Here is a 22,837-nt window from a genome sequence, read left to right on the forward strand (position 1 = left end):
GTCCTAGTGCCCTGTCTCTCCTCCAGGATGTACCACTAACCACCGTGTCCCCTCCAGTGACTGGTCCTAGTGCCCTGTCTCTCCTCCAGGATGTACCACTAACCACCGTGTCCCCTCTAGTGACTGGCCCTAGTGCCCTGTCGCTCCTCCAGGATGTACAACGTGTAGCCTCCACGTTTTGTGATCTTGTAGGAAGCAGTCACTCCCCGTTGCTGACCTATACTTATCTAGAACTGGGCTAATAACTCGCTAACTAGAAAAGAATATCAGCAAATGTGCACATGCAGCTCTGATCTGAACTGATCTGAAAAGCGCGCTCACTCACAGGTGATTGAAAGACCTATTATGGGCTACCCCGGCCAACAGAATTATACTCTGTTACGATTTGGCTCTGCCTACAACAAAATCAGACTCAATCTTGCAAAGTTAGATTTGTTTCGGTTTGTTGCATTGGAAAGGAATGATATAATGTTGATTCGATCACAGAAAAAACGTTGATGTATATAGTGCTAACTAATGGGGGGAACTCAGTGACGTTCAGTCTCTTGTGTCTCTGCGCGGCCTGGCATGTCTTCTGCGCGGCAGTCCTGGAGGAGGTGCGTGGCTGCGCACACACTCAAAATTTACATAGTGGACGCTAGCTAAATGCTAACATGAGCAAGCGAACATAAACTAATTGCAATGACAGATATTCCAGCTCATAAAGTTCTACAACTATCTCAAAAGGCTACTCACAATTTTCTGCATGCACAAAACAAATATTAGACAGCAAGGCTCTTGTTCCAGGAGAGGATTGATTGGCTATGCCATAACCGAGAGGCTTGATCTTGCCGTCTAGCCACTTAGCTAGCAAGTTAGCAAACCAGATACATAGCTGGAGTGCTGAGCTGGAGATCATTTATTTGTCACATCTTAGATAACTTCTAGCTAGTTATAAACAATGGCGTAGCACGTACCCCCGCAGCCCCTGTTGTTCTACAAGACATGACGAGGGGCGTGATTCGGCACAAGGCAAAACCAAGCTCCTTTACCAAGTACTAACTTCAACATTATGAAGCTTGGGCCCAATTCCTAATGGCACCCTATTCCCTATATAGTGCATTACCTTTGACCAGGGCTCATTGTGCTCTGGTCAAAATTAGTACACTATGTAGGGAATAGGGTGCCATTTGGGACTCACTCAACCTTGCTCTCTACAGTGAAGGTATCTAGTCTGCTCCACACAGTACATAGGTAGATGGGCCAAGGTGACTCAACAGTTACAGCCACCTGATTCCTGGGCCCCAGGGCAGTGATAAGAGCGACCTAATGGGTTGTTGTCCTCATATCTCAGTCTGGGTCAGAGCCTGTCCCATACCGGGTCCTGCCTAGACAGAGCAGTCTACTTACACATCCCAAATGACACACTAGTCCCTATATAGTGCACTACTTTTGACCAGAGCCTTACTGGCTACTATGTAGGGAATAGAGTGCCATTTGGGACGCCGTCTACTTGTCTGTTAGCCACTATTCACTTCCCTGCTAATGACAGTGATCTCATTCTGTTCTGGGGGGTTAGTGGGTGCAGATACTTCACTACTATCACTCACTGTACCTGCTGCTTATTATAGCTTTGCTGAGAGAGATACAGAGACAGAGACAGAAGCAGTCAGAGAGACAGTGACAGAGGCAGTCAGAGAGACAGTCAGAGAGACAGTGACAGAGGCAGTCAGAGAGACAGTGACAGAGGCAGTCAGAGAGACAGTGACAGAGGCAGTCAGAGAGACAGTGACAGAGGCAGTCAGAGAGGCAGTCAGAGAGGCAGTGACAGAGGCAGTGACAGAGGCAGTCAGACAGAGGCAGTCAGACAGAGGCAGTCAGACAGAGGCAGTCAGACAGAGGCAGTCAGACAGAGTCAGTCAGACAGATGCAGGCAGAGTCAGACAGAGGCAGAGTGTGTCAGACTTAGGCAGAGTGTGTCAGACAGAGGCAGAGTGTGTCAGACAGAGGCAGAGTGTGTCAGACAGAGGCAGAGTGTGTCAGACAGAGGCAGAGTGTGTCAGACAGAGGCAGAGTGTGTCAGACAAAGAGAGAGAGAAAGATGGCAAGGTAGAAAATGGAAGCATTTGATCGGGATATGGGGGAAGGTTTGCTCCACGTAGGGTCTCCCTTGGGAACTCTCTCTAGCTCGTCAGCTGAGGAAGCTCGCTATACACACAGTAGATAAACGTTCCTTCCATCCTTCCGCTCCCTCTCTTTATTGTTGAGGAAGTCACAGTAGCTGTGGAGAGCTGGGTTAGACATCACCTGGAGAGAGAGAGTAAGAAAGAAAGAAAGATAGATAGAAAGAGAAAGAAAGATAAAGAGAGAGAGAAAGAAAGAAAGAAAGAAAGAAAGAAAGAAGGAGAAAGACAGATAGATGGATAGAAAGAGAAAGAAAGATAAAGAAAGAGATAAAGAAAGAGAGAGAGAAAAAGTTTAATTCCAGTTCTAGTACATTCTTGATTGTCCATTCGAGAGGGGTATCAATCTAACTAGATGTCACTGAGTTTAATCTCTACTAACTTCATAGCAAATTTCAGTAAGTGGCTTATTCATTGTTCAATGACACACCCCAAAAATATGTGAACTGCAAAAGCGCTTCTCAAAAAAATGGTTTTTAATCGATACTGGTAAAGAGCAATGGACCCAACAAGAGGCAAAATGAGATGTTAAAAACATTATTGTTTCTAAAACACTTTACTCCCAGGTGACCAATCATATGATCCGATCTTGGGTAACCAATCATGTGGTCTGATCTTTATGAGTGAGTGGGTGAGACACAGAAAAAAGCACATCTTCCTCTGCCTCACAACATCTTAGACGTTAACAGAGGGTTTTGGTTAGTGATTTACAGAAGAGGAGGGGAAGGGATTTTTTACGAAACCTCCAACTGTAGCAGTGAGAGGACCCGAGTTGTGCATGTACACACACACACACACACACACACACACACACACACACACACACACACACACACACACACACACACACACACACACACACGCAGGCACGCTTAACCCTAACAAAGGGATGATCTGTATCAAGTGTGAACACACACTAAAGCGGACACAAGCTGTTAATGAGCTTTTGTTTAATCTTACACACACACACACACACACACACACACACACACACACACATACACACACACAGCAAGGTTGTGCACTGTCTAGACTAAATGCCTATCAACTGAATTACCTTCATAGGTTTCATCTGAATGGATAGGCAATAATCTTGTTAAGCACAATAAAAAGGGTTATGGAGGGAGGGTGGGTCATATCATAACATCACACCATATTCTCCTACCAATGCACGCCCACGGCAGGAAGCATATTCTTTTCCTATACCAGTTAGAATAAAAAAATCTGTCACATTAAAATCCTGAGGAAAAAATCTTTCCAAATGAAATAGTGTTTAAAGCTTTTGTAATAGCTCTCTCCTCCTTCGATTCCTCCTTACTGCCCTGGTAGAGTCCTCTCCACTTCCTTCAAACCCGGGCTATGATACCCTCACACCCTACTGTCTACTCCCATCCCCATCTACCAGGGTCCTATGACCCCCCTCTCTAGTCAAGCTAGCTCCTAGTTCTCCATGTCTGACTCTTAACCAGCTGATCCCTTCTTCTCAGAGCCAATGTTTCTCAAAGGAGGAGGAGGAGAATAGGGAGGAGGAGGAGAATAGGGAGGAGGAGGAGAATAGGGAGGAGGAGGAGAATAGGGAGGGGGAGAAGGAGGAGAATAGGGAGGAGGAGGAGAATAGGGAGGGGGGAGAAGGAGGAGAATAGGGAGGGGGGGAGAAGGAGGAGAATAGGGAGGAGGAGGAGAATAGGGAGGAGGGAGAAGTTGAGGCTCTCGCTTCAGTTTTTCCAACCCCCTGCCAGCTAGAATGCTAGACTCCACCACCTGTCTCACACAGGTGAGCCAATGGGTACTCTCTCTTCTCCTCCAACACCCCCCCTCTGTCTTGTCTCTCTGTCTTCTCTCCTCCTTTCTCTGATCCTAGCCTATCAAATCAAATTGTATTCGTCACATGCTTTGTAAACAACATGTGTAGACTAAGAGTGATATGCTTACGGGCCCTTCCCAACAATGCAGAGAGAGGAAAAAAGAGAACATAGAAAAATAATAACATGAGGAATAAATATACAATGCGTAACGAGAATGTGGCTGAATGCACAGGAGACCAGTCCGAGTCAATGTGCAGAGGTACAAGGTCGTTGAGGTAGACATGTACATATAGGTAGGGATAAAGTGACTAGGCAACAGGATAGATAATAAACAGTAGCAGCAACGTACTGTATGTGACGAGTCAAAAGAGTTAGTGCAAAAAGGGTCAATGCAAATAGTTAAATAGTTAACCAATAGCTAACCTGACTAATTATTTTGCGATCTTATGGCTTGGGAGTAGAAGTTGTTCAGGGTCATGTTAGTACCGCTTGCTGTGCGATAGCAGAGAGAACAGTCTATGACTTGGGTAGCTGGAGTCTTTGACCATTTTTAGGCCCTACATCTGACATTTCCTGGTTTGGAGTTCCTGGATGGCAAAGATGGGCTGTACGCAGATGCCAAACAGTTGCCATACCAAGCGGTGATGCCGCCAGTCAAGATGCTCTCAATGGTGCAGTTGTAAATGTTTTTGAGGATCTGAGGGGCCTGTGCCAAATCTTTTCAGCCTCCTGAGGGGGAAGAGGCATTGTTAAGCCTTCTTCATGACTGTGTTGGTGTGTGGACCACGATAGTTTCTTAGTGATGTGGACACTGAGGAACTCAACCCGCTCCACTACAGCCCCGTCGATGTGGAGGGGGGGCGTGCTCGAGCCCTTCATTTCCTGTAGTCCACGATCAGCTCTTCTGTCTTGATGACGTTGGGGGTTGATGTCCTGGTACCACACTACCAGGTCACAGACATCCTCCTTATAGGCTGTCTCATCGTCGTGTCGCCAGCAAACTTAAGGATGGTGTTGGAGTCGTGCGCAGCCACACTGTTGTGGGTGAACAGGGAGTAGAGGAGGGGACTAAGCACGCACCCCTGAGGGGCCTCCGTGTTGTGGGTCAGTGTGGCAGATGCCTACCCTCACCACCTGGACGTGGTGCCTCAGGAAGTCCAGGATCCAGTTGCAGAGGGAGTTCAGTCCCAGAGTCCTGAGCTTAGTGATGAGCTTGGAGGGCACAATGGTGTTGAACGCTGAGCTGTAGTCAATGAACAGCATTCTCACTTAGGTGTTCCTCTTGTCCAGGTGGGAGAGAGCAGTGTGGAGTGCAATATACATTGCATCATCTGTGGATCTGTTGGGGCGGTATGCGAATTGGAGTGGGTTGATGTGAGCCATGACCAGCCTTTCAAAGCATTTCATGGCTACAGATGTGGGTGCTACGTGTAGTCATGCGATAGTTATTTAGACAGGTTACCTTGGCGTTCTTGTCCACATGGTCTATGGTGGTCTGCTTGAAACGTAGGTATTACACACTGGGTAAAGAAGAGTTTGAAAATGTCAGTTGCCTCTTTCTTTCATCCTATCTGAAGTTAGTGACCCCCGTACAGAGATAATTACAGCTAAGTGGTATTTAGCTTCTCTAAATCGAATAAATTGAATCGGAATGAAGTCAAATAAACGGGATGGCGCTTCTTGAACCATGGAACCAGCAGCTTAGGAATTAATACTGTGGGATCCCTCTGAGCTTTTACCAGAGACCAAGGCTGTGTCTCAAATGGAACCCTGTGGGCCCTGGTCAAAAGTAGTGCACTATATAAGGAATAGGGTGCGATTTGGGATGCATGACATTAATCGCTAATAAAGATGCACTCCAGGATCTTAAAGCACAACAAATTGTATTCGTAACATATCATGCAAAAATATATAACGATTATGATAATAATAATTTGCAGGACGTAATATATCATACAAACTGGATGACATAGTACACAATTTAATGGCTTAGTATACAAAAAACGGGGACCACTTTTGGCTCATGAGCACCACTTTCAAAACTACTAGCTGAAATTATACAATGGTTTGAGAGTGCATCTTTAGCAGAATCATCTTGAATATGTATAATCTATTAATATCTAATATTCTATTCACATTTGAACTATTACTAATCTATTAATAAAATGTTTGATCTGTAGTTACAGCAACACTAAAGTGGTGTGTATCTTACACACATCACATCACACACGGCCTGGGCTGGCGTGCCTGGTTGTCCCGTCCTGTCTGTTGGCACACTCTCTGTTCTGACAGATGGTGGCGAGGGCTTCAGCTTCCCCGTACCTCTTCCTTCCTACCTGTCCCTTCCTATCTCCCCCCTTTCTCTTAGTATCTCCCCTCTTACTTCCCCCCTTCCTCTTAGTACCCCCCTCCTCTCCGGCCCCTCCTACCTCCCACTTCCTCTGAGTACCCCCATCTAAATAATAATAATAATTATTATTATTGGTTGTCCCATCCTGTCCTAAATAGGTTTGCAAAATACCGGGAATAAGCAGCAATCCTTCCCAGTTCAGAGACACAGCCAGGTGAGACACCTACAGAGCTGTTACTCAGATCTCAGGGTAACCCTCCATTTGGCTAGCCTGGGTATCAGTCGGTTTGTGCTAACATTCCACTCCTTGCACTCCAGACAAGTTTTCTGTAGTTACTCCTATCCAATCTTCTCAGATTGGCAGAGTGATATAGCGATAGTCTCATGTCGATAACTGGTACTTCATTCTAGCGAACGCAGGTGGTTTGGGACGTGACGCCCTGCAGTCGGGTCGCCAGCCTGAGGAGTCAGCCACGCCCGGCGCTGCCGCCACCAGCACCCTCCCGGGCCAGTTCAAACAGAGGACGCCCATGTACAACGCCAGCAACACTGCCACCAGCCCCACCGCCCCCGCCTCGCCCAGCACGCCAGCCAGCACCCCCGCCAGCAGCAACGGACCCCCGGCTGCCGCCACCGCCACGCAGCCCGAGACCCCCACCACACAGCCCCCCCAGCCCCCGACGCCCACGCCCCAGCAGCCCCAGCCCAAGAAGAACCTCTCGCTCACAGTGAGTTGGCTCAAGGCATCATTGGGACTTCCAATATCCACACTAGTATTCTACTTAGAATAACCATTATATTGGGCGAGCGTTCTAATCTGTACTACTTACTATGTGAGACTGCTATGCTTACATACAAACATTGACTGTAGAGATTGTAGTACGGTATGTGGAATGGTGGTTTACTTGCAATGGCTGATGTGTGGTTGTTTTACCTACCTTAGTGGTGTGTAACCTCTGTGCCGCTGTGTGTAACCTCTGTGCCGCTGTGTGTAACCTCAGAGAGACCAGATGTATGCTGCTCAGGAAATGTTCAAGACGGCCAACAAGGTTACCAGACCAGAGAAAGCGCTCATCCTTGGCTTCATGGCCGGATCCAGAGGTACTGTACTGCTTTCTGCAAAATACTCCCTCATTTTAGTAAAAAGTAATAGCTTTTTGCAATGGATTAGAAATATTCCCTGGAGTATGTCCACCTAGTCGTATACTGTGAGTTTAACATACTAGTAATGTTTTTGTAATGTGGATATGTGCAAGCCCTCTGGTGGGGGTCAAATCTAAGTCTAACTGGCTATTTACTCACATGTACATGTGTACACAAACACACCTAACACTCTTACCCTCACTGCTAGTTGAAAATGTCTGACTTCTACCATATCACCACACAACATCTCTAACTGATCTATCCCCTCCTCCTCCAGAGAACCCTTCTACCCTAACACTCTAGAACGTCTGACTGATCTATCCCCTCCTCCTCCTCCTCCAGAGAACCCTTCTACCCTAACACTCTAGAACATCTAACTGATCTATCCCCTCCTCCTCCAGAGAACCCTTCTACCCTAACACTCTAGAACATCTAACTGATCTATCCCCTCCTCCTCCAGAGAACCCTTCTACCCTAACACTCTAGAACATCTAACTGATCTATCCCCTCCTCCAGAGAACCCTTCTACCCTAACACTCTAGAACATCTAACTGATCTATCCCCTCCTCCTCCTCCAGAGAACCCTTCTACCCTAACACTCTAGAACGTCTAACTGATCTATCCCCTCCTCCTCCTCCTCCAGAGAACCCTTCTACCCTAACACTCTAGAACATCTAACTGATCTATCTCCTCCAGAGAACCCATGTCCGGAGCAGGGGGACATTATCCAGATAAAGCTGAGTGAACACACAGAGATCCTTCCCAAGGCGGATGGCACGGGCAGCACCACCATGCTGGTGGACACAGTGTTTGAGATGAACTACTCCACAGGACAGTGGACCCGCCTCAAGAAGTACAAACCAATCACCAACGCCTCCTGAGGAGGCTGCTGGCCTGCCTGTCGGGACTATACATACATACATACATACATACATACATACATACATACATACATACATACATACATACATACATACATACATACATACATACATACATACATACATACATACATTTGCATGCGCAAGCATCAACACACAGACCAAATCCTCCTCTGGTGGACAGGGACTTGTCACACACACACTTGTGCATACACACATGGGCCAAATTCAGTGTGTGAGGGGCTAGGGAGGGTTAAGTGGGAGGGATAGGAGGGTACAGGTTAAGGGGGTATGGCTCCCTCTTTCAAAGTTCCTGCATTGCCAGGCAGGGGGGATACTCAACTTTATTCCCCCCATTGGTTTGTTTTTCTGTTCCCTCAGATTCCTGAATGTTTGGTAAGGGGAGGGGTACAAAGTTATACCTTATTTTGATAAGACAACTTAACACTTGCTTTACTATTAAAGGTACAAGCATGCCACACTATGTCAAGAGAAAGTCGTTATTACAACTGTCTGTGTTTTTCATTGTGAGAAGGTAAATAATGGGACGTTTGCAGCTTACCAAGAAGGGAAGAAAATAAAGTGAAAACATGTTCAGATTCCAGAGTGTTTAACATAAGTCCTTCAGAACATCTCTCTCTAAGATCATGATGATTAGGGTAAAGGTGGTCTATGGTAAAGACGCACTGTTGACAGCTTCGTCCACACTGATCTGTCGGATTACTCTTCAAGACAGGAAGTTCAGGCAACGGGGGTTGCACTAGCATGACGACACCTGTCGTAAGACAATGCAGTCTCACTGGTATTCAGTGGCGGCTTGTCCATTAGCGTGTTGGGGGCGGCACCCTATAGTCCAAAATAAAGTATGTTTAAAACACTCATAAGTGCTGTAGCCTTTACATTTTACGGTTTAAATACACTGCTCAAAAAAATAAAGGGAACACTAAAATAACACATCCTAGATCTGAATGAATGAAATAATCTTATTAAATACTTTTTTCTTTACATAGTTCAATGTGCTGACAACAAAATCACACAAAAATAATCAATGGAAATCCAATTTATCAACCCATGGAGGTCTGGATTTGGAGTCACACTCAAAAATTAAAGTGGAAAACCACACTACAGGCTGATCCAACGTTGATGTAATGTCCTTAAAACAAGTCAAAATGAGGCTCAGTAGTGTGTGTGGCCTCCACGTGCCTGTATGACCTCCCTACAACGCCTGGGCATGCTCCTGATGAGGCCAACTCCTGGACAGTCTGTGGTGCAACGTGGCGTTGGTGGATGGAGCGAGACATGATGTCCCAGATGTGCTCAATTGGATTCAGGTGTGGGGAACGGGCGGGCCAGTCCATAGCGTCAATGCCTTCCTCTTGCAGGAACTGCTGACACACTCCAGCCACATGAGCTCTAGCATTGTCTTGCATTAGGAGGAATCCTGGGCCAACCGCACCAGCATATGGTCTCACAAGGGGTCTGAGGATCTCATCTCGGTACCTAATGGCAGTCAGGCTACCTCTGGCGAGCACATGGAGGGCTGTGCGGCCCCCCAAAGAAATGCCACCACACCATGACTGACCCACCGCCAAACCGGTCATGCTGGAGGATGTTGCAGGCAGCAGAACGTTCTCCACGGCGTCTCCAGACTCTGTCATGTCTTTCACATGTGCTCAGTGTGAACCTGCTTTCATCTGTGAAGAGCCGTGGAGAACGTGGAGAACGAATTTGCCAATCTTGGTGTTCTCTGGCAAATGCAAAACGTCCTGCACGGTGTTGGGCTGTAAGCACAACCCCCACCTGTGGACGTCGGGCCCTCATACCACCCTCATGGAGTCTGTTTCTGACCGTTTGAGCAGACACATGCACATTTGTGGCCTGCTGGAGGTCATTTTGCAGGGCTCTGGCAGTGCTCCTCCTTGCACAAAGGCGGAGGTAGCGGTCATGCTGCTGGGTTGTTGCCCTCCTACGGCCTCCTCCACGTCTCCTGATGTACTGGCCTGTCTCCTGGTAGCGCCTCCATGCTCTGGACACTATGTTGACAGACACAGCAAACTTTCTTGCCACAGCTCGCATTGATGTGCCATCCTGGATGAGCTGCACTACCTGAGCCACTTGTGTGGGTTGTAGACTCCGTCTCATGCTACCACTAGAGTGAAAGCACCGCCAGCATTCAAAAGTGACCAAAACATCAGCCAGGAAGCATAGAAACTGAGAAGTGGTCTGTGGTCCCCACCTGCCGAACCACTCCTTTATTGGGGGTGTCTTGCTAATTGCCTATAATTTCCACCTGTTGTCTATTCCATTTGCACAACAGCATGTGAAATGTATTGTCAATCAGTTTTGCTTCCTAAGTGGACAGTTTGATTTCACAGAAGTGTGATTGACTTGGAGTTACATTGTGTTGTTTAAGTGTTCCCTTTATTTTTTTGAGCAGTATATGTTCCAAACTATTTCAGTTGGCTTCATTGCTCTGAGGGGGGCATGTTTTACCATCCAGGACCGCTACATTAGATTACATTGACAGCTAGCGGTTCTGAGAAGAAATGCACTGCTGCTTCAAGTCTATTGCACCACTTGGGTCGTGGAGCTTTGAACGCCCTAACCACTCTGATCTAACTCCATTCCAACAGCAGGCAGTAATCATGGTCAACAAATGTGAAAACGAATGGGATTTTGGCGCCAACAGGCAGCATCTCGTGGTGGGATGAGCGGCTGTGAGTATACTGTATATGTCATTACAATCTGAAATCAGGAATAAAGTAACCCATAATCAATACAGCACTGACTTTGTGTGGCACCTGACCTTCGGATTGACTGTCATGCTCATGACAGAGGTTTAGGCTACAAGATGAAAGGTTGGTGGAATTCATTTCCAGATTAGCCAACACAGCTTGAATGTTCATTGCTTGCTACTTGATGAGGCCCAATCCTTCAGTAGACTCAGACTGGCGCTTTGCTTTGGTGTATGGCCCTGAATGTTTACCATTTGTATGTCCCAAAATTGTATTCTTATTCACTAATGGAGGAGAGGATAAGGATTTTATTTTTTGCAAGGCAATATAGTTGACAATTAAGCTTTTCTCTGCAATTTCAGTTATGCTGGAACTGTGTTTTTGATCTGCAGTCATTTCTGATTTCTATCAGGACTGGTGGTATTCTGTTATGTCAATCCAGTCAGGCTTTTTAATTAACACATGATTTGGGGCATTTAGTTGAATTTATGGATCTCGCAGCACTGGACCTGTTGAAAAACCCTATTTTCTTGGCGAACTGTTGATTTTCACTGGTTTAATTAACTATAGGCTAAGGTAATGAAATGCATTTCTGTCCAAACATTTCAGCAGGCCGTCCGCCTCAGTCAATCACGAGCAGCCACTCATATGAATGTCCCTAAGACTGATTGGACTGTACCAGAGTAAGTGCTCCTCTGCAAGGCCCGCCTTAAAATGTAAGCAAATTACAAGGCTAAGATTTGTCTCTATCCTTTACTCAAAACAAGTCACTAGAAATGAGCATTTCACCCCCCAAAAACATTTTTTTTCAAATAAATCTTACCTGCTGGGATACAAAACCAGACCATGGGCATGAAGCTTGACCACCAGTTTCAACATAGTTCTGAAACACCCTTTTGTGCTTTCCTGATGGCAGTGAAATTATATACAATCGAAGATGAGTATGTCCATGCATGCTTATTTCAATAATGTAATGGTGCTGAAATGATTGTAACATGGAAAAACCCTCTCTGCACAATTTAATTTTTTATGAATATAGCTATATAAATGTAGATTCCACCTAAATAGACATAACTGTGGGCTCAGTGATAATTCTAATGTAAAGTGTAACAGGAAATTAATAGGTACAGGATAGCAACAACAACTGCCCGAGTTCCACCAGGAACGCACAATCCCTCCATCAGTGCTCAGCCTCTCCGCAATAGGCTGAGAGGCTGGACTGAGGGCTTGCAGGCCTGTTGTAAGGCAGGTCCTCACCAGACATCACTGGCAACAACGTTGCCTATGGGCACAAACCCACCGTCGCTGGACCAGACAGGACTGGCAAAAAGTACTTAATGCAGCTGGCAGCCACACCAGATACTGACTTTTGATTTTGACCCGCCCCCCATATTTGCTCAGGGACACATTCAATTTCTGTTAGTCACATGTCTGTGGAACTTGTTAAGTTTGCTGAAAATAAATGCAGTTGACAGTGAGGACATTTTTTTTTTTTTGCTCAGTTTAGAAAATGACTCAAGTTTAAATCACCCAGTGAAATACTTGAGTAAAGTATATTTTAAACTAAATAATTTAAGTATAAATAATTTCACATTACTTAAATTAGAAATCCAGACGGCACCATTTTATTTTTCAAAGACAGCCAGGGGCACACTCCAACATCAAAAGAAGCATTTGTGTTTAGTGAGTTCTAATCAAGAGGACAATCAAGCATTCCCAGAAGCTTGGTTTGTGCGTAAAAACCGCAAATTCAGACGAAGGGTGTGATGTGTCTGCACTCAAAAATAAAATCAAGGTTTTTAATGCATTAGGGATGGTATACACAGACGGTTCAGCTTTCTCCAGTGTGTAGGTACACATCGTTTTAAATCAGCATTTGTTGGGAACACAGATGAGCAGCACGTGCTTCTAATCAGTCCACCAGATCAGAGGCAGTAGGGACTAACAGGTAGGGATGTTCTCTTGATAAATGCGTGAATTATACATTTTCTGTCCTGCTAAGCGTTCAAAATGTAACAAGTAGGCTACTTTTGTGTGTCAGGGAGAGTGTATGGGGTAAGAAATATATACTTTTCTTTAGGAATGTAGTGAAGTAAAAGTTGTCAAATAAATAGTAAAGTGAAGATACTCCCAAAAATACTGTAGTACTTTACACCACAGATACAGGCCATCGAACCACTGACTTGCGATTCTTTCTGCGTTGGATAGCCATAATGATCTGTACCAGGATCCTGTATTTGTTGTTCTTCAAGTTGTTCTTGGCCTTCTTCAGGAGGTGTTCGATCTCAGGCTCACCGTAGTGCTGGTGCAACGTTGTGTACTTCTCCCTCTCCTTCTTAATCTCCTCCTCGCCTAGGAAGAGAACAGAGAACCTTACAACACAACTTTGAACACAGAGGGTTCTATTTACAGCTGGGGTGTTAAGGTGACGCTAGTGTCAAATACACATACGTTTGCAATTTCGTCATGTAAAAACTGGCATTTTTACAGTAGGCCTAGCCCCACTGGCATTTTCTCGGCAATTGACCTGTCTTATATCAGCTCGCTTGCGCTCAGATGGGAGGAGTGGAAATATTTGAGGTGTGTCGTTAAAAACATGATCCAAAGCGCTAATTTCAGCAACCGCTGATTGGGATATTTAAGACCAACCAAAAGCTGTTTGGGGTGACACACTTCCCATATGCGCATGGAACAAGAGCAATCGCGAAGTAGTCAATAATGTCGATAAAGGGTTTGACTCCTGAGACAGCTTGGAAATAAATCTTAAAATCACCAAAACGTTATTAAAATATTAAGTTTCATAGGAATAAAACGGTGAACTGACATTCCCTTTGTATCTATGAATTGTAGGCAGGCCCACATTTATTTTAGCCATGAGGTCCTGTTTTGGACGTGCGCAAAAACCTACGTGTCCATTCCCATCATGAAACGAGAGATGAGAACCTCGGCGAACACTGGTAAACCTCATATTTAGAAGTTATCTGTAACACCTGCATGTTTTCCGTTTTCATAGTGTCTTTTTTTTATCCTACCGATTACATTTTACATGTATTTAAAAAAAGATTGTTTTTCGTTTAATTGTATTACAACCAATCTTATTAGAATGATTCACCTTCCTGGTTTTATGGTTACAATGTCTGTGCCGCGCATGCAATACATCTTCTGGAGATGTGTGAATGCGATCTGATCTGTAAAATGGTTCCGATTTATGTTCATAAAACATACAGTAGGCCTATTTGGGAGCAGTGTATAATGGTGAGTGGACATTCTCCCTTTATAGTGGATATTTGTCCTGCTACTGTGAAAAGTTTGGATGTGCTGCGTTGTTTTAATATTATATGCCCACTGGGAGAAATTATGGTACCTGTAAGTGTGACAGCCTATTTAAAATGAGTTTTGTTTAGAATTAGTCGTTCTCTTTTTAGGCCTTATCAATAATTAATTGCATTTTGCTTATTGACAATGTTTGGCATGTCCATGCTCAGCCATAATGCAATTTACAGTAGGCCTAGCCCCTATATCAGTGTGAATCCTATTGAAGCCAACCATGTAATTACTTTGAACAATGTGGACAGCAAATGGGTTCAAGTTAATTTATTTAGCAAAGATAGGTTATATTTTGTTTATGTAAGCCATTTAATATACTATAACGGACTAATATTGGAATTGACGTCAGGGCAATACATAAAATACCTTAAATACACAAATGGAAGAAACCACATTTTGCCGTGGAGCACGTTCTGATTGGCCAGTGAGAGGCCAAGCCTCGTCATACCCACAACTTGTTTATTCATCAAAACCCAGTCCTTTTGCGCCAGCAGTGCACTGATACTTTTTGGTTGTGGAAATAGCTAAAATATTTCTTAAACAACCCCAAACCTAAAACGCAGGGGTACTCAAGTACTATTTGAGAAGGTCCGGTCATATAATTTCCTAGCAGTGGCTTGTAGTCATGGATGCCAAGGGAAGCTAGGCTTCCCCAAATATTTGACCAATAAAACATTTTCAATTATGAAATAATTTATGTAATCTCTCTGTGTTTTTATAATGTTTAAGTCAATTTGCAAGTGGCTGAGTCTCACTGGCGAAATCATCCGAGCAGGGGAAACACTGCCCCACTGTCTCAGTATGTGTTGCCCATGTAGTAGCCTATATGTAGCTCACGTTAACTAGCTAGCAAACTTAGCTGGTTCATTGTTGCCCATGTGATGAAGTTAAGCTACTTAGTTAAAATACTTGCTAGCCTATGACAACAAAAAATAAAAGTGTACTGTATGTCAGAGCCATAGACCGTTTTGCCAAAATGAAAGAGAGGAGGATGGAATTGGCGTTGAACTAGTCTACAAGTAGGAGTACACCTGTCGACAACTTCCGGTGAAATTGGAGGGTGCGCAATTCAAATAAATAATCATGAAAATGATGGATATTAAACATTTAGGTACAGACAAGTGTCTTATATCGGTTAAAAGCGTGTTCATCTAACGGCATTGTCCGATATACAATAGGCTTTACAGCGAAAGCATGCCATGCGATTGTTTGAGAACGGCGCCCCACATCAAAATATTTTTCAACCAGCACAGGCTTCATAAAATCATAAATAGTGATTAAATATTAACTTATTTTGAAAATCTTCCTCTGATTTGCAATACAAAGGGTCCCAGCTACAACATGCATGGTCGTTTTGTTAGATAATTCCTTTTTTATATCAAAAAGTCAGTTTAGTTGGCGCCATCGATTTGAGTAATCCACTCGTTCAACCTGCAGACAAAGGAATCCAAAAAGCTACCGCTAAAGTTTGTTAAAAGAAGTCAAAATGTTTCTATTTAATCCTCAGGTACCCTAAAATGTAATTAAACTATAATATTTCATACGGAAGGAAGTATGTTCAATAGGAAAGCAAAATTAGCAGGTACGAGTCCTCTTCGTCGCACAGACTGATTTCCTACTCTGACTCCCAGTACTAAAACTCAAAATTCTTTCTTGTTTGGGAAGAAACAAGCCTGAAACCTTGAACAAAGACTGTTGACATCTAGTGGAAGCCATAGGAATTGCAATCTGGGAGCTGGATTTGGATATGACCCTATACGTTCCATTGGAAGAGCATGGGCTCTCAAAAAAATAATTTTCCGGTTGGTTCCGGTTTTCTTCTACCATATCAATTGTGTTATAGTCTCATACGATATTTTAGCATTTCTACAAACTTCAAAGTGTTTTCTATCCAATGGTACCAATTATATGCATATCCTGGCTTCTGGGCACGTCAGTCAGACAGTAAGTGGAGAAAAATAGACCCTGCTCCTGTTGTCTTTGTGATGACTGACTTGCTGTAACTATGGTTCTAAATAAGTAGTTTAGTAAATTGTCGAAAACATTAACTTGTTTGACCTTGCTGTAGGTGATAACTGGATGGATATCGTCAATTATCTGCACAGTAACAAACCCCCACCTCACAACCCAATCGACCCAAAACTGTTTACACACCTGTTGTTGGCGGAGAGAACATTTTGAAGTTTTAAAGCTAATTTCTACACATTTGTCCATGTCTTATGTGTGTTTATGATACCTGGGATCAAAGCCTGACTGAGTAAAACAAGTTTTGTAAGTATCTGTATTCTAATTCTCTGGGCTCTATTTTTAACAAACCTAACGCCATGGTAAATCTAAGCGTTAGTGGTAGCACTATAGCAGCCATACTCAAATGCGGTCCGGATCCAGACCCATAACAGGGTCTATACGCACCGCGGGTCCGAGTGTGACAACCTCCCACTCTGTCTGCCAAATTCTTTTTCTTTGCTCTTGTTTTCCTTAATAGGATGTCGGTGGGTGGAGCCGGGATGGTTGTCAGGGAAATGGGACACACCTGGGCTTGGGTGTGTCCCGAGGATAAATTCACCTTTCCCCTGTTCATTGAGGAGACTCACTCCATGCAGACACACTGTTATTTTTGGTTGTGGCATTTTGTGGGTTGTTTGTTTTGGCACCTTTCAACGGCCCTCATTATCACCATCTATGTACGCAACTACTCCCTTACATAAGACCACACACACACCCCATAGTTAATTGTATATAGTTTACCTCAGTTAATAAATATATTTTGTTATTCTATGATCTCTGCGTTGTCTCCCTTTTTGTTACGGGCTACGAGCCGGTTCGTGACAAGTGGGGGCTCATCCAGGATTATAAGGTTGGTTCCTAGACATTTTTGCGTATAGTATTTTGTTGCATTATAAGGGATTAATGCTAATTGGGATGCGTTTTGGTTGGTATTCATTGCATTGTCTTATAAGTGTTCGGTATAGTGCCTTAGACGTATCAGTGATTTTGGTTGTCCGGTGATGTCATCAAATGGTGCGTTGAATGGAAAAGTATGCCAATAGGCCTAATTCTAGTGTCGTTAAGCTAACTGGTAAGTGTATTTTGTTTGGGAGAAAATATGGAGTTAGTGTTTGATAAACTCTGTAGGTGCTTTGTTTGCATCTTTTGGTACAGCTGTTTTGAGTTGCGCTGTTTGGTAGGACCAGTGTTGGTTGCCTTTGTTAAACTTGCCACTGCAGTGGATAATTGGTTATGTGCTGCGTTGGAGAGAGTAACATTGGTTAGTTTCCAGGCCCCTGCCCAGGCTGGGAATTCTTGCTCCTCTCGCTGTTGGGACATTGGTTTGAGGAGCAGAGTTCAACCTGCTGTGTACCTCCAATGAGAGATTTAGGTAGGGTAGTGCCACCTGCTACCTGGAGGTATAGCCTTTCTTTTTCCCTGTTAGGCTTAGTGACATGTTCCACTTTGAAATATGTTGGGCATGTTTTTTTTTGTGTGGTGTCTGTGGACGGAGCAGTTGTCCCGGGGGCACATCCGTGCAGTTTTTTCCCCCCCTGCCAGCGGGCTACAGTGCGTAATTACACACCGCAAATCCGCATGAAGACTAGGGTTGAGTTATTGTAGGATTTGGGGAAGCTCCTTATGCATCTCATCTCTATCCTGTGGTACCCAGTGTGATTTGCGTTTCTCTTGTTGTGGTCTGGTGTGCTCAGCAGAGGGGTAGAGCAAGATTATTTTTAGTAGTTACTTGTGACTATGGCGTCTAATGTAGATGAGTTCATTCGCGTTCCATCAGAGGAACTGTTAGAATTATGTACTAAAGAACAGCTGTTGAAGATCACTAATCACTACCAGGTTGAAATAAGTGATAAACGTCAAATTCTGTTAGGTTGATATTGAAGGCCAATCTGATGCAAAGTGGTATAATCAACATTACCACTGTGGCAGCCTCTGACAAGGATTCGCCACCGCCCCAGCAGTCTCCCTGTTTTGTTACAATGGCCTCTCCGTCTGTTAGCCCTAGTAGTCTTCCTTTTGAACAGCAGAAAGAACTGCTTCTGTTACAGCTAGAGCAAGAACAAGCTAAACTGGAGCATGATCGTGTTAAGTATGAAAAGGAATTGGAATTTAAACCGGATTTGGCGTGTGCTAAAATCAAGCTGCAACAAGAGCGGCTAGAATTAGTTAGGGAAGGAAAGATTCCGGGGGAGAGTTTGCTTTGTGAAAGTGACCCTGATTTACCTAGCGGTTGTTCCTCGCTCGGTCGTGCCACGGACACATTTGATACTGTTGAAAACGTACGGCTGTTGCCAAAATGTAAAATTTAATGAGAAGGACCCAGAGACTTTTTTTTTCGTTGTTTGAGGGTGTTGCTGACGCTAGGAGCTGGCCTGATTCTGATCACAGTTTAATGTTGCAGTGTGTGTTGACTGGTAAAGCGTAGGAAGCATATTCAGCTCTTGGTGTAGTCGACAGTGTCAGGTTAAAATGGCTGTGTTACAGATTTACGAATTGATTCCTGAGGCTTACCGCCAACGATTTAGAACTTTAAAAAAGGCTGATAAACAGACTCATGTTGAGTTTGCACGAGAGGTATCTTCACCGTTTAATCGCTGGTGTTTCCAGGGGCTGTGTGATCTGATTTATGCTAGAGCAATTTAAGGACACAATCCCTGATTGTCTAGCCGCATACATTAACAAATGAAAGTGAAGATTCTCTGAAGCTGCGGTTTTGGCAGGTGAGTATGTTTTGACTCAGTGGTTTTGCAGAGCCCCGTATTTGGAGTGAGTGGGGGCGTTCGAAGAGATTGGTTCTCGCCCACTGAGACACTTTGGTTTACGGGCAGAGTTTCATTCATCTAGGGTTGACCCTGGCTCCCGTGGTAAAGCTGACTTTAGTCAAGAGTGTCACTACTGTCAGGGTTCAGGTCATTGGAAAAACGAATGTCCTGTTCTCAGGGCTAAGGGTAAATGCAGTACTTGCGCTAACGGTAAACCTTAGCCTAAGGTGTTAGCAGCGCCTGTCCATCAGTTCGCTCTTTTCACTCCATCTCATGCCCAGGGGCATGTGAAAGTCCCACTTGACCCAGATTATTTACCTTTCATTACGGAGAGTTTTGTTTCTCTGTTAGGAAGTAACAACCCAGTGACGATCCTGAGGGACACAGGTGCCTCTGAGTCATTTGTTAGCCTGTGTTACTCTTCTCTGCTGTGACTGATTCAGGGAATAGTATTTTAATGAGGAGAATCGGGTTGAACATTGTCAATTCCATTGCATAAACTGATGTTGGATTCTGAACTGGTGAAAGGCGAGGTTGTGGTAGGGGTGTGTTCTTCGTTGCCTATTGAGGGTATCAACGTTATCCTTGGGAATAACTTTGCATGTGAGCGTGTATGGCCTGTCGTGTCTCCATCTCTAGTGGTTTCTGCTAAGCCATCGTTTGTAGGGATTCCCGATGAGAGCGCACAGAGTTCCCCAGAGGTGTTCTCTGCATGCGCGGTGACTCGTTCCATGAGCCGTGGCGATCTGGTCACTGCGCAGACTGATGATAATGTTATAAATCTGTCACTACTTTCCATGTGATCCCGTTATCTGTCCCTCGCTCCAATCTCATCAAGGAGCAATGGGCTGACCCCACATTAGAAGAGTTGCGTGACCAAATTGTGCCTGTGAAACCATTGGGAGATGTCGCCCATGTCCTGATGAGAAAGTGGATGCCTCATAGTAGTTGTTTTGTGGGGGAGGCTATTAGTCAGGTTGTTGTACCAGTTAAGTTTTGGGAGTTGGTGTTGAAAACTTCCCACAACGATGTTGCTGGACATCTGAGCGTGAGGCAAAGCTACAATCGCATACCGAGACATTTATTTTTGACCTAGGTTAAAGAGGGATGTTTCTGCGTTCATCAAAACCTTTCACACCTGTCAATTAACTGGTAAACCTAATTAACTTTTTAGTGATAGGGGGCAGTATTTGGAAATTCAGGATGAATGATGTGCCCAAATTAAACTGCCTGCTACTCCGGCCCAGAAGGTAGGATATGCATATCATTAGTAGATTTGGATAGAAAACACTGACGTTTCTAAAACTGTTTGAATGATGTCTGTGAGTATAACAGAACTCATATGGCAGGCAAAAACCTGAGAAAAATCCAACCAGGAAGTGGGAAATCTGAGGCTTGTGGTCTTCAAGTCATTGCCTATCTAACACACAGTGACGGAAAGGGGTTCATTTTGCACTTCCTAAGGCTTCCACTAGATGTCAACAGTCTTTAGAACCTTGTTTCAGGCTTTTGCAGTGAACAGAGAGCGAACAAGAGGACCTGGAAGTTGGTGAGTCAGAAAAGGATATGAGTTCAGTGGCGCGCATTCATGTGAGAGGTAGCTGTGTTCCATAACGTTTTTGAAGACATTGGAATCGTCCGGTTGGAATATTATGGAAGATTTATGTTAAAAAGGCCCTAAAGATTGATGCTATACATCGTTTGACATGTTCCTACGAACGTAAATAAAACCTTTTTTGACTTTTCGTCGTGAAATTTTCAGCGTGCTTCCTACATTTGGAGTAGCTTACTGAACGTGCTAACAACAAGGAGGTATTTGGACATAAATGATGGACTTTATCGAACAAAACAACATTTATTGTGGACCTGGGATTCCTGAGAGTGCATTCTGATGAAGATCATCAAAGGTAAGTGAATATTTATAATGCTATTTATGATTTTAGATGACTCCAAAATGGCGGGTATCTGTATTGCCTGATGTTTTTTTCTGAGCGCCGTACTCATATTATTGCAAAGGTGTGCTTTCCCCGTGAAGCTTTTTTGAAATCTGTCACAGCGGTTGCATTAAGGAGATGTTGATCTATAATTCTTTGAATAACAGTTTAATATTTTATCAATGTTTATGATGAGTATTTTTGTAAATTGTTGTGCTCATTCACCGGAAGTTTTGGAGGCAAAATACTTTCTGAACATCACGCGCCAATGTAAAATGGATATCGATCAAAACATACATGTATTGTGTAACATGAAGTCCTATGAGTGTCATCTGATGAAGATCGTCAAAGGTTAGTGCTTAATTTTATCTGTATTTCTGGTTTTTGTGACGCCTCTCCTGAAAATGGCTGTGTGGTTTTTCTTGTGTTGGCGCAGTCCTAACATAATCTAATGTTATGCTTTTGCCATAAAGCCTTTTTGAAATCGGACAATGTGGTTGGATTAAGGAGAAGTGTATCTTTAAAATGGTGTAAAATATACTGCTCAAAAAAATAAAGGGAACACTTAACCTGTTGGGTCTAGGGGGCAGCATTTGCACGTCTGGATAAAAAAAATGTACCCGATTTAATCTGGTTACTAATCCTACCCAGTAACTAGAATATGCATATACTTATTATATATGGATAGAAAACACTCTAAAGTTTCTAAAACTGTTTGAATGGTGTCTGTGAGTATAACAGAACTCATTTGGCAGGCAAAACCCTGAGACATTTTCTGACAGGAAGTGGATACCTGATGTGTTGTATTGACTTTAAACCTATCCCATTGAAAAGCACAGGGGCTTAGGAATATTTTGGCACTTCCTATTGCTTCCACTAGATGTCACCAGCCTTTACAAAGTGTTTTGAGTCTTCTGGAGGGAGATCTGACCGAACAAGAGCCATGGAACGATGATGTCCCATTAGACACCTGGCGCGTGAGTTCATGTTGGGTACCCTCGTTCCAATACGTTATAAAAGAGTATGCATTCGTCTACCTTGAATATTATTCATGTTCTGGTTAAAAAAGGCCCTAATGATTTATGCTATACAACGTTTGACATGTTTGAACGAACGGAAATATATTTTTTCCCCTCGTTCATGACGAGAAGTCCGGCTGGCTTACATCATGTGCTAACGAGACGGAGATTTTTGGACATAAATGATGAGCTTTTTTGAACAAAACTACATTCGTTATGGACCTGTGATACCTGGAAGTGACATCTGATGAAGAGAATCAAAGGTAATGGATTATTTCCATAGTATTTTCGATTTTAGATCTCCCCAACATGACGTCTAGTCTGTATGGCAACGCGTATTTTTCTGGGCGCAGTGCTCAGATTATTGCAAAGTGTGATTTCCCAGTAAGGTTATTTTTAAATCTGGCAAGTTGATTGCGTTCAAGAGATGTAAATCTATAATTCTTTAAATGACAATATAATATTTTACCAATGTTTTCTAATTTTAATTATTTAATTTGTGGTGTTGACTTGACTGCCGGTTATTGGAGGGAAACGATTTCCTCAACATCAATGCCATAGTAAAACGCTGTTTTTGGATATAAATATGAACTTGATAGAACTAAAAATGCATGCATTGTCTAACATAATGTCCTAGGAGTGTCATCTGATGGAGATTGTAAAAGGTTAGTGCATCATTTTAGCTGGTTTTATGGTTTTGGTGACCCTGTCT

At 43.7% G+C, this 22,837-nt stretch overlaps 2 protein-coding genes across 2 annotated transcripts in view; one reads left to right on the plus strand and one right to left on the minus strand.

Moving 5' to 3' along the window:
• The first annotated feature begins 6,499 nt into the window (after positions 1-6,499).
• On the plus strand, positions 6,500-8,940 carry LOC123728746 (negative elongation factor A). Its single transcript, XM_045701422.1, has 4 exons — positions 6,500-6,531; positions 6,729-7,045; positions 7,319-7,418; positions 8,157-8,940. Exons 2-4 carry the CDS (start codon positions 6,848-6,850, stop codon positions 8,339-8,341), a joined length of 483 nt encoding a protein of 160 aa, XP_045557378.1. The 5' UTR covers positions 6,500-6,531; positions 6,729-6,847; the 3' UTR covers positions 8,342-8,940.
• Positions 8,941-12,678: 3,738 nt separating this feature from the next.
• Positions 12,679-22,837, minus strand: part of LOC106577820 (cytosolic phospholipase A2 gamma-like) — a 35,362-nt gene continuing 25,203 nt past the window's right edge. Inside the window, exon 16 of the mRNA XM_045701423.1 lies at positions 12,679-13,428. Within this exon, the coding sequence (XP_045557379.1) occupies positions 13,226-13,428 (203 nt within the window). The 3' untranslated portion in view covers positions 12,679-13,225. The remainder of the gene's footprint in view (positions 13,429-22,837) is intronic.

This window comes from Salmo salar, chromosome ssa18 (genome assembly GCF_905237065.1).
Source record: "Salmo salar chromosome ssa18, Ssal_v3.1, whole genome shotgun sequence".
NCBI lineage: Eukaryota > Metazoa > Chordata > Actinopteri > Salmoniformes > Salmonidae > Salmo > Salmo salar.